Raw genomic sequence first — 15446 nt, 5'->3', positions numbered from 1 at the left:
TATGAACTTGCCCTCAGAGTAAAGGATGGAGATGCAGTGGATTAAAGAAAAGTAGAAGGGGGGACCATCTGAGGAAAGTACTCTGGGGTCTTTGGTTATGATATAGGATAACTGTCTTCTAATCAGAACCAAAAATCCCTCAAGTACTGGATCCTTCCCATGATTTGGGGCCTTTGGGGAAAGACATGATTGTTTCCCTCTGAAACCCAAGATAATGATGAAAGTTGGAAGTAAAATCCAGTTCCTGGATAGAACAACAGAAAAACAATCACGATCCCTTGTTGTTAAAGCGCCTGTCAGTGGGCAATTTCTCAAGAGATAGCTGGCATGGGAGTTTAGTGCCAGGAAAATGAGTTCAACCAGGAATAAAAGGGGGGAAGAATATAAAAGGAATCTCAGAGAATCAGAGATCTTTCATATTTCCTCCACCTCTCTAAAAAGATAGTCAGGATGTCTTGCCCAGGTCATTCTTGGATGCCAATGGGACTCTTTCCTACCAACGCTCTGCTCCAGCCCCAATCCTGGAAAATACTTATGAATCCCCATCGTAGTCCAAGGCAAATCCCATAGACCGTACCTCTGCTTAGAGATTTGGAAGCAACCTTGCAGAGAGCCCCCATTGCCTGTAGTACACAAGTCCCTTTATTTTATGGTATTTTTTGTTTCAGTACACATAAAAAAGTCAGGCTCCAAAATCCTCCCACGCAGTATCTTTTAAAAGTGTTTACTAAGAAACCGCATCTGCAAAGGGACTTCAGTTCAAACTGTAACACCCCCCACCCCACTCCAGGCCGTTCCAGGCAAGGCTACAAAACGCAGAAGGGCCGGGCTCAGGGCTGGATTCGGCCTCCCTGCCGGGAAAGAATGTGCAACCAGCCAGCTGCTGGTCTGCAAAGTTGAAATGGACCCCTCCCTCCAGGAGGTCCTATTTCAGAAGGAAGCTCCCTTTCTTTCTGCATCTCAACACCAAACCTGGGTGGGTAGAACCACTCCCCCCACCCTTCAATGTTGAATTCAAGTGGGGAGGGGAATGATTTATTCTTAGATGGTTTCAGCCTAACAATCCTATATCTGTCTAAACATTAGGAAGAATTTTCTAACAGAGCGGTTCCTCAGTAGAACAGGCTTCCTTGGGAGGTGGTAAGCTCTCCCTCCCTGGAGGTTTTTAAGAATAGGTTAGGTGGCTATCTGTCAGAAATGCTGATTCTATGACTTTAAGCAGATGATGAGAGGGAGGGCATCTTGGCCATCTTCTGGGCATGGAGTAGAGGTCACTGGGGGGTTGGGGGGAGGTAGTTGTGAAATTCCTGCATTGTGCAGGGGGTTGGACTAGATGACCCTGGTGGTCCCTTCCAACTCTATGATTCTATTATTTTATTATTCTAACCTGCCTTATGGATCATCTGCAACTCTGGATGAATCCAGTGTCACTGTCAAAGCAGAATTGCACCTGACATCATGTGACTGGGCATATAACAACAACACATTAGTCATCACCAGTACAGGGGAAGAAGAAGAGTTGGGGTTTTGTATGCCAACTTTCTCTACCTTTCTAAGGAGAATCAAACTGGTTTACAATCTCCTTCCCTTCCCTCCCCACAACAGACACCTTGTGAGGTAGGTGGGGCTGGGAGAGCTCTAAGAGAGCTGTGACTAGCCCAAGGTCACCCAGCTGGCTTCATGTATAGGGGTGGGGAAGCCAACCTGGTTCACCAGATTAGCCTCTGCCCCTCATGTGGAGGAGTGGGGAATCAAACCCGGTTCTCCAGATTAGAGTCCTCCACTCCTAACCACTACACTACACTGGCTCTCAAAAAAAGTGGGCCAACACTAAATAATGAAACCGGGACCCCAGCATCTGGGTTAATTTGAAGTTCAAATGGCAGGTTCCAGGCACAGTTGCTGAATGTGGCATAGGAGTAACTCAGCACCCACAAATTCATACCTAACCTCCACACCTGAACCACGTGGGTGCAAGCCACATCTCCACATATGTGTTAAAGGCTCAAGTGGAGGCAATTTAGCAGCAGCGATCCTTCAAGGGCCGCTTTGATCGACTGCGCTCCTTTTGGACAATCTTATTCATACTTGGGGAAAGGGAGGGGAGAAGAAGCCAAGGGACTTCTTGGTAAATGACATCGGTATATCTGTAGATTGTATATTGGTATATCTGTAGATTGCCCTGACCTGGATGGCCCAGGCTAGCCTGATCTCGTCAGATCTCAGAAGCTAAGCAGGGTCAGCCCTGGTTAGTATTTGGATGGGAGACCACCAAGGAATACCAGGGCTGCTGTGCAGAGGAAGGCACTGGCAAACCACCTCTGTTAGTCTCTTGCCATGAAAACCCCAAAAAGGGGTCGCCATAAGTCGGCTGCGACTTGACGGCACTTTACACACACACACACATATCTGTAGAAGTGCTCATACAGGTGAGCTGATCTCATCCAAGCGAGGTGATCTGAAGCATCGCCCCCTTAGCTGGACAGTCTTCTCTGGAAGAGGGGGTTGTTTTTCACTCCTTCCAAAGCTTGATCGCCACCGGCGCCAGCCAGAGCTCGCTAAACGAAGCATGCCGGCCCCTTGTTCACCTCGACACGCGTCGGCCCCGCACGCGTGAACCCGCATCGCAAGCCCCAGTTCTCGGCGCGCGCTGTTCTTGTCGCGCCTCCTCTCGCCGGCTTCGGTAGTCCCCCGTAGTCCGCGGGCGGTTTGGACGGACAGCGACAGCCTCTCTCCCGCCCCGAAACTTTGGGGATGCTTGCAGACGCGTTCTCACAAAACCTCCAAAACTTCCTTTCCTCTCCTTTTCGCACACGCACCGAGACGGGGCTCTGACTTTGTGCGTGTGTGTGTGTTAAATGGGGTTGGATGGGGGTTAGGAACTGCGAATCCTAAAACTCCCAGGAATCAAACTCAGATGTTTCACCCCAAAGGCAAGAGGAAGGGCTTAGGCAGGACACGCGTTGAGTAGTTGCGAACGTTAAGATTGTCGCTGCTGGATCTGGTCGCTTTGAAAGGATCTGAATGGGCCCCCATCTTCGACGGCTCCTTGTGGTCTTTCAGTGGAGATTTCTTTCTTTCTTTCTTTCTTTCTTTCTTTCTTTCTTTCTTTCTTTCTTTCTTTCTTTCTTTCTTTCTTATTTGAAAAAGGGATTATTGTCAAACGCCTGAAAACCTGAGGGCTCAGCAGCGAAACACAAGCCTTTTCCTTCCCTCCTGTCAAAGAAAGGAAAAATCTGGCTTTTTTGGGGGGGGGGGTTGCTGTTTGCAAGGGAATTTAAGCAACGGAAATGACAGGAACCGGGTTTTTGATCCGGGGAGCGGGAGAGCGTTGGGCAAACCCAGCCACGATTCCGATCTCCATCGCCTGGGAGTCAATCCCATTGCGCCCGGTGGGATTTAGGGACGGATTAATGCGTTTAGGGTTGCTAATGTGAAAACGAGGCTCACCTTTGGGGCATTCTGGAGTTCAACTGAGCGAAAGATGGATCCGTGCTGGGTGTGTGTAAACTGTTTCCTGACCTTTAGGGAGCAGGACGTCTTTCCGAGACTGAAATCGTGGCAATGTTCGAAAGACATTTAGCAAAGGGGGTCATATTTATCTGCTAGTTCACTCGAGAGAATCTGTTCACAATTATCAGCTCTTTCAATTTTCGGGAAGGCCCCCCCCCCCCACTCAAGTTGGAACGACTCCGAAACCCAACTCCCTCTCGGAATGGATTGTGGTAGCAATCCTAAACAGGTCTACTTGGAAATAATTCACAGTGGGTAGCCGAGTTAGTCTGTCTGCAGTAGTAGAAAAGGGCAAGAGTCCAGTAGCACCTTAAAGACTAACAAAAATATTTTCTGGTAGGGTACGAGCTTTCGTGACCACAGCTGAAGAAGTGAGCTGTGGCTCACGAAAGCTCATACCCTACCAGAAAATATTTTTGTTAGTCTTTAAGGTGCTACTGGACTCTAGGTCTACTTGGAAGTAAGTCGCACTTTCCCCCCAGTGAGGCTTGCTCCCAGGAAAATGTGTTTAGGATTGAAGCCTGCGGCTGGCTACCAGGGGCGAAATTGTGTTCTTTCTCCCGAAGCCTTTTAAAAAACAATTATCAACACACAATTCGGATCAGAGGGAGCCGAATCTATTCGCCCGAACGCTCTCTGCGCTCTTTCCCACCAGACGAGCATAACCCCCCTCTTTTGTTTGCCTCCTAATTTTCACCGTGAGAAGTTTAGTAGAAAGACCTCTGTTTCCATTCACTTCGTTCCCACCCCGGAGGAAGTAACGTGATCGATTAGAATCCGTTTTGAATTCACTTCGGTTCTGCACAGGAGGTAACTCCGGGAAACCGAGGGACAAACTGAGCCCGCTCCCCAAAGCCTGGGGATGGGAGGCTACGGAAAAGCAGAGAGGCGCTGTCTTTCTACTCGGTAACACCTTAAAGACTAACAAAATTTCGGCTAGGGGATGAGCTTCCGTGAGTCACAGCTCACTTCTTCGGCAACGCGGTTCGCATTTAAGGCGCTACAGGGCTCTTGTTCTTTTCTACTGCTGCAGACAGACTAAGGCGGCTACCCATCCTGATCTTTCTACTCTTGGGTTTCCTTGGGGTTTTTTTTAAAAAACGCCTGTCCCCTTGGAGATCCCATTCACCAGGGCGGGGTTCCTTCCCAGCCCCTGATTTTGCAATGGACCTGAATGCGATCCCGCGCTTGTTCGCCGGTGCTATGCCACTTTCTTCTCTCTCGCCCAAGTTTTCCGACCCGCTCCGCCAAGAGTTCTTCGCTCCCGAGCGCCAGGCGAAGAGACTCGCCCGGCCCTTCTGAGTCCCCCTCCGATGCCAGAAGTCCTTGCTTAAGCCCGCAAAGAATGTGTCGCCTTAAGGAACGGAGCGGGGCTGACTCCCGAGGAAACGTGGCCCCCGCTCCGGCCGCTTATGTCCCGGGGCTGCCAATTAACGCGGGCGACCGCGTCCTCGGCCAGGTTTCCTCGCAACGCTTTCCCCACGAAGGTTCACGTCCTAAATAAGGTCTGGTTCGAACTGCAGCCGTCGTTCCGCCGAGAAAGAAAGAAAGAAAAGCGCTCCGATCGGGATCCCTTGCAAAGAACCGGCGGAAAGAAACCCGCTCCCAATTTTTCAGGGGGACTGGACTTTGCCACCCCTCTGCCGCCGCCTTTCCTCTTTTTACCAGTCTCTGCCAAGCAGGGAACATTTTCTTTTCTGTTTTCTAAAGTTCTGGAGCGGGAAAAGGTTCTGAAGTGCAAGGATGTGTCAGATTAGGTTGATTCATGCCATCGCATTCCCTGTTACTATGTATGGGTGTGAAAGCTGGGCAGTGAAGAAAGCTGATAGGAAGAAAGTAGATTCCTTTGAAACGTGGTGTTGGAGGAACGTGTTGTGGATACCTTGGACCGCCCAAAAAAAATAATAATAATAATCAGTGGGTTATAGATCAAATCAAGCCTGAACTGACCCTAGAAGCTAAAATGACTAAACTGAGGCTTTCGTATTTTGGTCACATTATGAAAAGGCAAGAGTCACTAGAAAAGACAGTCATGCTAGGAAAAGTGGAGGGCAGCAGGAAAAGAGGAAGACCCAACAGGAGATGGATTGACTCAATAAAGGAAGCCACAGCCCTCAGTTTGCAAGACCTGAGCAAGGCTGTCAAAGATAGGACATTTTGGAGGTCATTGATTCATAGGGTCGCCATGAGTCGGAAGCGAAGTTTGGTCCCTTCTCTATGAAACTTTTAAATCGTTAATATCCCTCCCCCTTAGGTCATTTACTACTACCACTACTGCTACTACCCCTGAAACAATTACTACTACTAACATCATCGTCAGCGAGAGCTGATCTCCATCTACAATCCTCCACGGTCTGTTAGTTGGGTGCTCAGTTCTAAAAGGCGTATCAGAGCAAATCCGATTCGCCTTTGCTCCTCTGGACTCCTCGTTTCGGGTGGAGTAGTGGCATCTCGAATCCAAAGGCTCAAGATTCGAATCCGAGGTAGAAGTCAGGGCCAGCCTATCGTGGGGATGCAAACCCTGGTGAAACCTTAACACATACGGACCACTTTCAATTCTGCTTCAAGAGCTAGGAACAGGGAGATTATCTTCCACAGAATCAGCTTTTGTGCTTTCACACGAGCTCTGAGTCGTCTGGCATTTTCTTGTTATGTACCTTTGGTGTCATAATAACAGCCTGTCCCGTATTATCCCTCTCACATGTCTACTATTAGGCCATTTATACATGGGAGGTTTTGCCTTGGATTTGCCACTCTGCAGATGCACATTTCCCCCATCCGAATTTTCAAAACTCTGTATGGGGGCTTATTGTTGAGTTTTGAGAATATGGATTTGGGGGGGGGGGAGTGCATCTAAAGAGTGGCAAATCCAAGGCAAAACCTGCCGTGCAGAAATGGCAAAAAATAAGCTCCCATGCAGAGTTCTGAGAATTCGGATGGGGGAAATGTGCATCTAGAGAGCAGCAAATCCAAGGCAAAACCTCCCGTGCAGAAATGGCCTTAGCAGAAAACATTTTTTTTGGGGGGGGGGGACTTTGAGAACTTCTTCTGCACATCCGAAGCTCAAATCATCTGTCCATAACCGAGATCCTGCCCTTTGCCTCCTGTTCCTTAGGGGCAACATCCGCACAGGGGCTAGAGCGGGCGAGGGCGGGGGGGGGGGGTCCAGGACGGGTCTGGGCCTCCCTTCGATTGCCACGGGGGCGGCAGCCTCGAGTGCGGAAACGTTCCGCACAGAAGCGACTTGAGCTGTTCTTTGGCGAGAATCCCAGCGTTCAGACGTGACCCTCTTTCCACCGGGCGAGCTCTGTTGGCAGTGAGGATTCCAATCAGGATTTTCCTCAATGGGCCGGGGCTGCTGTACAGAACTGCAGGACTTTCGCCCACACACTCCACCTCCCCAACCCCCATTCACTTTGGAAGGTCTCAGGTTCGGAACATCTGCGGAAGAACCGCCCCCGCGTAGGCTCCTCAACAATGAGATCGTGCTTTTCTTGCTTGGGGGTGTGGGTGGAAGTGACAGGAAGGGGTTGGTTCCCCCCCCCCCCAGCTCCCCAAGGATTCCTGGAAGTCCGAGCGCCTCCAACTTTCCAAGCGATTTAGGCTGCAACGCTTTCCTTGAAGCAAGCCCCTTTGAATACCACGGCGCTTACTTCTGAGTAGACGTGCTTAGAGCGGCTTCCTTCCTTTTACCCTGTCCGGTGGAACGAAAAGCCTGCGGATCACAGGCGGATCTGCGGAACGACGACAGCCCATTTATGCATGGGAGGTTTTTTCTTGAATTTGCCCCTCTCTGGATTCACATTTTCCCCATCCAAATTCTCAAAACTCAAAAACAAGCGCCCGTGCAGAGTTCTGAGAATTCAGATGGGAAAAATATACATCCAGGGACGGGCAAATCCAAGGCAAAACGTCCCATGCATAATGGAGGGCCAAACGGACGGCGTGGCAGGCAAACCCTACAGAGGGACCCGGATCTGTTGTCTCTTGCAAAAAATGGGCAGGGGCCATTGAGTCACCGAGCCAGCGAGGTTCTAGCCGGGGAATGGGTGGAGATGGAAGGAGGGCCATGCTTTGCACGAGAGAGGGAAGGTGCTTTGCCCTGCCTCATATCCCTGGGTGGGAACATAAGAACACGAGAAAGGCTATGCTGGATCAGACCAAGCTCCATCAAGCCCAGCAGTCTGTTCACACAGTGGCCAATCAGGTGCCTCTAGGAAGCCCCCAAAACAAGACGGCTGCAGCAGCACCGTCCTGCCTGTGTTCCACAATACTTAATATAATAGGCATGCTCCTCTGATCCTGGAGAGAATGAGTAAATCTGGATGGGAAGGAACCAGGCCTTGTATGGAGAACCAGAGGGCTCTGTGGACCTTGGCTCAGGCGGAGACAACTCAATCTGAAATGCATCCTCAAGGAAGGAAATCCCACTGAAATTAACGGGACCACTTTCCAAGGGCAAGTGGTGACCGTCGGAGAGGGCGACTCGACAGACCCCAAGACTTTAAATTCTCCGCAGCTCTGGAAAAAGTTTAAGAGGGTAGCCCTGGTAGCCTGCAGTACAACAACTAGATCCGAGCCCAGGAGCACCTGAGAGACCAAGCAGATCTTCGGGGTATGAGAAGCTTTCCTTCGTATCTGACAAAGCATAGAAGACCCCGAAAACCTTGTTAGTTTCTAGGCCATTTCTGTAAGGGAGGTTTTGCCTTGGATTGGCCGCTCTCCAGATGCGCATTTCCCCCATTTGAATTCTGAAAACTCTGCATGGGGGTTTATTGTTGAGTTCTGAGACTTTGGATGGAGAAAATATGTATCCGGAGAGCGGCCAACCCAAGGCAAAACCTCCCTTGCACTGGACTGGAATCCGGGAACTCTAGAAAAATCGCATTGCTTTCTAAGAGAGGTGGTTTCCAGATTAATGGCGACCTTTATCACAGCACTAACAATAATCACATATTTTCATTAGCCTTTAATGACAACGATTTGTTTCTTATTAGCTGCAATGGACGCCGCCCCTTGAAGTATAGATTTCTAAGTAATTAGAGGATCCGAGATTTGAACCAAGGAAAGGCTGATGAAATGGGTCGGGCCATTAGGGGGGGGGGTCTCACGTTGAAAGAGCTGTATATGGATACCGAGGTCTGGCAAGGCTTGGGGGGCTACTGGGTGGGTGGCAGAATGTTGTACTAATGGGAAGCAGGAGCAGGTAGCTCTCCAGTAGGGTCACACCCTTCTTTTGTAGTAGAAAAGGGCAAGAGCCCAGTAGCACCTTAAAGACTAACAAAAATATTTTCTGGTAGGGTATGAGCTTTCGCCACAGCTCACTTCTTCAGAAAGCTCATACCCTACCAGAAAATATTTTTGTTAGTCTTTAAGGTGCTACTGGACTCTTGCCCTTTTCTACTACTGCAGACAGACTAACACGGCGACCCACTGTGAATTACCCTTCTTTTGGTCGTTGGGGACATATCATTTACACCGTGTTCATAAATCCACGTGCGTTACAACGCAAGCCTATAGCAGACTTACTGATAAGTCAGTTGCAGTATGCTTAACGGGGCTTACTTCCAGGTCAATGTGTTTAGGATTCCAGCCTTAGCTAACTCCAGCTACTATTACTATGGCGGAGTAAAGTATTATACTAGGTGCTGTGGAACACAGGCAGGACAATGCTGCTGCAGTTGTCTTGATGGGGGGCTTCCTAGAGGCACCTGGTTGGCCACTGTGGGAACTGGCTGCTGGATCTGATGGCCCTTGGTCTGATCCAGCAGGGCCTCTCTTATGTTCAGACTAGTCTCCACTTCCCCGGGGGCACTTTGCAGACTAAGGGAGATGCTCAGCAGAACCTGTACGCGTCTGTTCGGGAGTAAAGCCCATGGAGATCAACGGGAAGGCGGGCAGCCTGAAATGGCCTCCACGTCCGAAACGTGCACCTGTTTCAGGCCGGAGCCCGTCCCTAAAAGTGCTGCAGATCGGCGCGCCAGGGATGCGGGGCTAGCCCTCCGACTGCAAAGGGCAGATCGGAAGTAGGGGGAGGGGCCGTGGCTCAGTGGCAGAGCTTCTGCTTGGCATGCAGAAGGTCCCAGCTTCAATTCCCGGCATCTCCAGTGAAAGGGACTGGGCAAGTAGGGGATGTGAAAGACCTCTCTCTGCCTGAGACCCTGGAGAGCCGCTGCCGGTCTGAGTAGACAATACTGACTTGGATGGACTGAGGGTCTGAATCAGTAGAAGGCAGCTTCGTGTGTGTTCATGTGTAGGGTTTGCAGGACAGCCGCTCCCAAGGCCCCTTCCTTTTTTAAAAAAAAACATTTTTTTTATTTTCTTCATTTAATATATCAACAAAAACAATATAATAGTAATAAAAAACAAACAAACAAGTGATATCTCTAATTGAACAATAAAATGACTTCCCCCTCTCCCATCTAAAGATGAATTGTATAGACTTTTGCTAACGGAGCTAATCCCAATATTATTTTAATTAACCTGTTCTTATCCTATCCAATATTATTAATTCAATACCTAATATAAAATTAATACAAAGTATAAACAAGGGATTAGATCAAAGAATAGCCTTTAAATGGCCCCGTTAAAAAATGATTTTCACAGTAAGTTCTCCAAGCCTCCCATTCCCCCCAAAATTGTACGTTCCAAGGCCCCGTCCCTTAAGGGAGCCCCTACAGACCTTGGTCAATTGCCTCGGTCCACGTGACTGGGACGGAACGCTTCCGATCCGCCCTGGAAAACCAGGGCCATTTCTGCATGGGAGGCTTTGCTTTGGATTTGCCTCTCTCTGTGTGTGTGTGTGTGTTAAGTGCCGTCAAGTCGCTTCCGACTCCTGGCGACCCTATGAATGAAAGTCCTCCAAAAAGTCCTATCTTTGACAGCCTTGCTCAGATCTTGCAAACTGAAGGCCGGGGCTTCCTTTATTGAGTCCGTCCGTCTCTTGTTGGGTCTTCCTCTTTTCCTGCTGCCCTCCACTTTCCCCAGCAGAGGCTCTCTCCAGAGGCACATTTCCCCCCTCCAGATCCTCAAAGCTCAACGATAAGCCCCCATGCAGAGCTTTCAGAACGCGGACGGGGGAAACGTGCCTCTGGAGAGAGCGGCCAACCCTCCCTTGCAGAAACGGCAGCGAGTCCCTTCTGCTCCGGCCCCGCGTTGCATCCAGGCGCTCGCCGCCGCCGGACTCGCCGCCCCTGGCCCTTTAACGGCTCACTAGCCAATCGGAATGGCTAGTCGCCTCCCGCGGCTCTCGGCTCCCCGCCCACCGGGGGCGGCCCGCCCGCCCATTGGCGGCCTTGGAGCCGCCCGGGGGGGAGCGCGTGGGCATGCGGCGGCGGGCCCTTATAGGCTCGGAGGGGTGCCAGTCAGGCGCGCCCCAGCCCAGGCAGGGGAAGGCGGGCGCGCGGGCGGAGGGCCGCCACTCGCTCGCTGGCCGGCCGGCGCTGCAGGCAGGCGAGGCGAGACGGGGCGGGCGGCGATGGGGCGCTGCTGACCTGGGCGCGCCATGGTGCCGCGGTCGCCGCCCGAGGGCTGCCGCCTATGGGCCGGCCGCGCCTGACCGGCCGCTGCTTCCCCCCCGATGCCCCCGGAGCCCTCGCCGCCCCGCCGCCGCTGCTCCCCCCGCCGGGGCGAAGGAGGCTGCTGCTGCTGCTCGCCATGCTGGCCGTGTGGCTCTGCCTGGTCTACTCGTGCGCCGCCGCGCCGGGGCTGCTGCGGCTGCCGGCCTCCTCGGCCCCCGCCCGGAGGCCGCCCGCCGCCCCGCCGCCGCCGCCGCCCCCCTCGCTGCTGCTCCGCCGGCCGCCCCCCGACGCCCCCCGGGGCCAGCTGAGCCCGGAGCAGGACGACGACGACGAGGAGGCGGGGGCCGAGGACGACGCCCCCGGGGCCCTCTCCAGCTTCCTCAACGGCGCCGGCACCAAGCGCCTGCCCCAGGCCCTCATCATCGGCGTGAAGAAGGGCGGCACCCGCGCCCTGCTCGAGTTCCTGCGCGTCCACCCCGACGTGCGCGCCGTGGGCGCCGAGCCCCACTTCTTCGACCGCAACTACGGCCGGGGGCTCGCCTGGTACAGGTACGCTTTCGCCTCTCTCTCTCCCCCCGTCCCCGAGGTCCCCCGTCCCCTTCTAGCCCCGTCTGAGCGCCGCTGTCGGGAGGGTTTGCCTCGGCTGTGCCGCTCCGTCGATGCGCCTTGGCCCCATCTGAATTCCCCAAACTCTGCAGGGGGGCGGGAGTTTGGAATTGGGATGTTGAGAATTGGGATCGGGGGGGGGGGAATGTGCCTCGACGGCCCCCTATTGTTGAGAATTGGGATGGGGGGAAATGTGCCTCGACGGAGCGGCAAAGTCGAGGCAAAACCTCTCCTGCGCAAATGGCCCTCGAGTCCTTAAAACCCCTGACTCCTCTTCCCCTCTTCCCGCCCTCTTCGGAGGATACCGGATCGCGGAGCGGGAGTTGGATGGATGGGGAACCGGGGGGGGGGATGTAGTAGACCAGATGGCTCGCGAAAGGACGCTCCCCTTTGGCGGCGCGCCCGGATCCCCAGTGCGGCTCGCCCCCGACGGCTGCTGTGGGTTGCTTCTGAAGGCTGCCGTCAGACTACTTCTCGGTGATTTGTGCCGGGGAGCTTCCGCCGTCGGTTTGCCGCTCTCTGCATGCACATGCCCCCCCGTCCCGATTCTCATGCGCCAATGGCCTTCGGTTAGAGGAGAACCGCTGTCGGGTTTTAAAGTCTCCAGAGTGGGGAACGGGGTGGGGGCGGGGAGCGGCCGACCGCGAAGGGAACCTCTCCCGTTTTACACCCCCCCCTCCATGCGCATCTACACGGCCACGGCTGGCTTCCCAAAACTGCAGCTTCGGACCGGGGCCCGCCTTCTGCCCAGGGAGCGTCCCTGGACGGCCAGTGATGGAAGGGGGTGGGGGGTCCCAGTTGCTCTCTGGTTCTTGTTCCGACGGCGCTGCTCGAACCGATTCCAAGTTAGGGGGGGGCGGGAGAGTTAGGGCCGGCGAGGTTGATTCCTCTCCCCCCCCCCAACCTAGGGCAGTAAGGAGGTGGTAAAAATTGCCCCGACGTGTCGGCCGCTCGGCCGAGCCGCTCCTGGCCGGGCGTTTCGGGGGCGAGCTGGTGCGAAGGCAGCGCCTGCCGTGCGCGGGGAGCCACTGATCTCTGTCGGGCGGAAGGGAGCATTGCAGCTGCTCTCGGCGGGGGAACTCGCGGGTGGGGGGCGGCTCGCTCTCTGAACCCCCCCCCCCACGGTTTCGTTTAACGCGAGGGAGGTCTGTTTAAGGGGTGGGGGGTAAGGAAAGCCACGCTTCTCGTACTACCTTTCCCCAAAGATCTGGTGCTTTCTTAATAAAACTTTAAACTCTCTGCAACGTCTGGAGTGAAGTTTACTATTGCTGAGATTCAAGGAGGTACTGAAGTGTGACCCCCGCCCCCTATAAATCTGGGGCAGCGCCGCTGGGCTCTGCTGGGGCTTGAGCGCCGTTGCCAGTTTCAGACACCCTCCGTCTGGGAAACCTCGTCCCTCGACGACGCCTCTCTCTCTCTCCCCCCCCCCTTTAAGTCGCTTCTTCTCCAGTAACCTCGACCGAAACTTCGGCAGGGATTTTGTTGACGGCGGGGAGAGAAACGGCACCGTTCAAAGAGGGGAGTGAAAATAGGTTGAGAGTGAAAAAATCTTCTTTTTCACCCCCCCCCCCCATCTCGGCCACCTCCCTTTGCATTGAAAAGTCCACCGGTGCATTCCTAAAGAGCGTTACTCCAGTCTAAGCCCATTCATTTCAATGGGCTTGGATTGGAGTCGCTCTCCTTAGGAATGCACTGTAAAAACCTGCCGTTTTAGAAACACTTGAGAGGGAATCTTATTTAACTCCGGATGGACTCGCTTTCCAGTGAACCTGTACAAGACCGGGCTGCTTCAGAGCGCAAATTTATTTTGCCTTAGGCCATTTCTGCATGGGAGGTTTTGCCCCTCTCTAGATGCACACTTTCCCCATCCGAATTCTTCAAACTCTGCATGGGGGCTTATTTTTGCGTTTTGAGAATGTGGATGGGAAAAATGTGAGTGTGGAGAAGGGCAAATTCAAGGCAAAACCTCCCGTGCATTGTCAAGAAGCAGGTGAACAGTCCCTTCTGTCCAGAGTATGCCAGGGAGAATGTTTACAGCGTTTTTTTTTTTTTTTTAAAGTATCAAGGCTTTTTATTATGTGGGATCCCACCTGGGGGACGGAGGGGAGCCGAAATAACTTCTGGCCTCCGACCCTGCAAGGCTGTATGCTTGCGGAGAGGCCGGTTAGCAAACGCAGGGGTAGATGCCAGTGATCCTGCAGCTGTAATGGGATGCAGAGGTAGGCACAACATGTGGCCGGCGAGCGACTTTCAGGCGAGGCCCACCACCGGAGAAACCCGGGGTCGCCTCTGCTTCTCAAAGCCAAGGCGGCTGTGCTTTCCTGCCCCCCTTTCCTGCCCCCCCTTTCCTGCCCCCCCTCACTTTTCAGTAGAAGTTTGCAGAGTGAAATTGTTTCTACATTGCATTGCAACGCACATTTTACAATGCTCTGTTGTACATTTTTTTAGTGTTCACATCTACGTTTTAAATAGGATAGAACGATTTTCCAGGGCAGGAAGGTTGGACTGTGAGGTGCCAGTGGGCAAAAATGGGCTTTGTAAGGGATGCCGAGGGACACTAATTCGTACATGACTTGATCACTGTTGAACGAATTGGATGCAAATGAGGAGTGGTCCTGGTGGAATTCACACCAGCTAACAAAACTACTAAAAAAGAAATAGGAGTGCTAGGCCTGTTATTTATTGTAGATTTATTCAGGTGCTGGTCTTTCTGTCCCCGCTCACTCGGGGTTTCCGATCAGTCCTGTACACCCCATATATGAATGCTGGCGCTAATTTCATTATGTGAGGCTGTGAGAAGTGGGGGTTGCTGAGACAGCTTTAAAAAGATCCTCCCCAAACTGCAGCTCGGAGCTAATGAGCAAGGCTGTCAGTCTGACAAGAGCCATTAAGTGTTGCTGAAGGCTGAACTCTGGGTGTGAGAAAGGGTCTAGGAGACGGCAGCGACTTCTCCCCTGCAGTTGAGTTCGGATCTGCACGTTCTTCCAGCCTGCAAGCTGAGGAAGCTGTTCTTCGAGGCTTCCATTTGGCACAGACTCTTTAGGCGACTTTTGAAACAAAAGGCATGTGTGGAAAAAGATGGAGGTGGTGGTCTCATCTCGTTCACGTTGTGACTGGCGACTCAAGAATCAGACCCCTCGGATTACATCACTTTAAATCCAGCTTTACGAGATTTTCTAAACTTGGGCTGCTGTACTTTGCCAAGCTGTGATGTATCGGGGAGTTAACACATAGGGTATCCTAACATATAGGATTTTGATCCCATATAAAAATTCCAGACATTCACAAGGTCGTCACACTTCCGCAGTACCCATTCTAACTTTCAAGAATTTTTTTTTAAGTTGTGACTTGCTTAATCACAAACACGTATAAGGTGGTACCTGCTAGAACCAGGAGAAAAAGGCAGATTATGCAAATAGAATTTATGTCGATCAGATGGGAGTTTGCAGAAGTTCAGTTGCCGCAGACCCTGAAAAGGAGGCAAGGAAGCAAAGTGGAAGGGGGCTAGTGAAAGCCTCGAAGGTCTGAGCTCATGAAACGCTCCTCTTGGAAGAAATGCTGCTAATCTTTAAGGCGCTTGCATTTTGTTAAAGCTTGTGCCTTTCTGTTCATAATGGGAGGCTTTCTTCAAGATGGGAGAACGGTGTGGTCACGTGCGAGGAGGCTGAATTGAAGCGGGCAGGCCTAATATTGCACCGGGATGCAAAGGCACTCCTATCCTAGCTACGTAGCATATTCTTCCTGTTTACCATCTTGTACCAGATTATAATGACCATCTCTCCTCTCAAAGTTAACAATATTGTATCT

At 52.4% G+C, this 15446-nt stretch overlaps 1 protein-coding gene across 1 annotated transcript in view; it reads left to right on the top strand.

The window, feature by feature from the left end:
• The first annotated feature begins 11052 nt into the window (after positions 1–11052).
• The window catches only part of LOC130485936 (heparan sulfate glucosamine 3-O-sulfotransferase 3B1-like), a 33933-nt gene continuing 29539 nt past the window's right edge, over positions 11053–15446 (top strand). The window contains exon 1 of the mRNA XM_056859080.1: positions 11053–11582. Coding sequence (XP_056715058.1) covers positions 11053–11582 — 530 coding nt within the window. The remainder of the gene's footprint in view (positions 11583–15446) is intronic.

Source organism: Euleptes europaea, chromosome 1, assembly GCF_029931775.1.
Source record: "Euleptes europaea isolate rEulEur1 chromosome 1, rEulEur1.hap1, whole genome shotgun sequence".
In the NCBI taxonomy this organism is placed as follows: domain Eukaryota; kingdom Metazoa; phylum Chordata; class Lepidosauria; order Squamata; family Sphaerodactylidae; genus Euleptes; species Euleptes europaea.
This window is presented reverse-complemented; position numbering and strand designations above follow the sequence as displayed.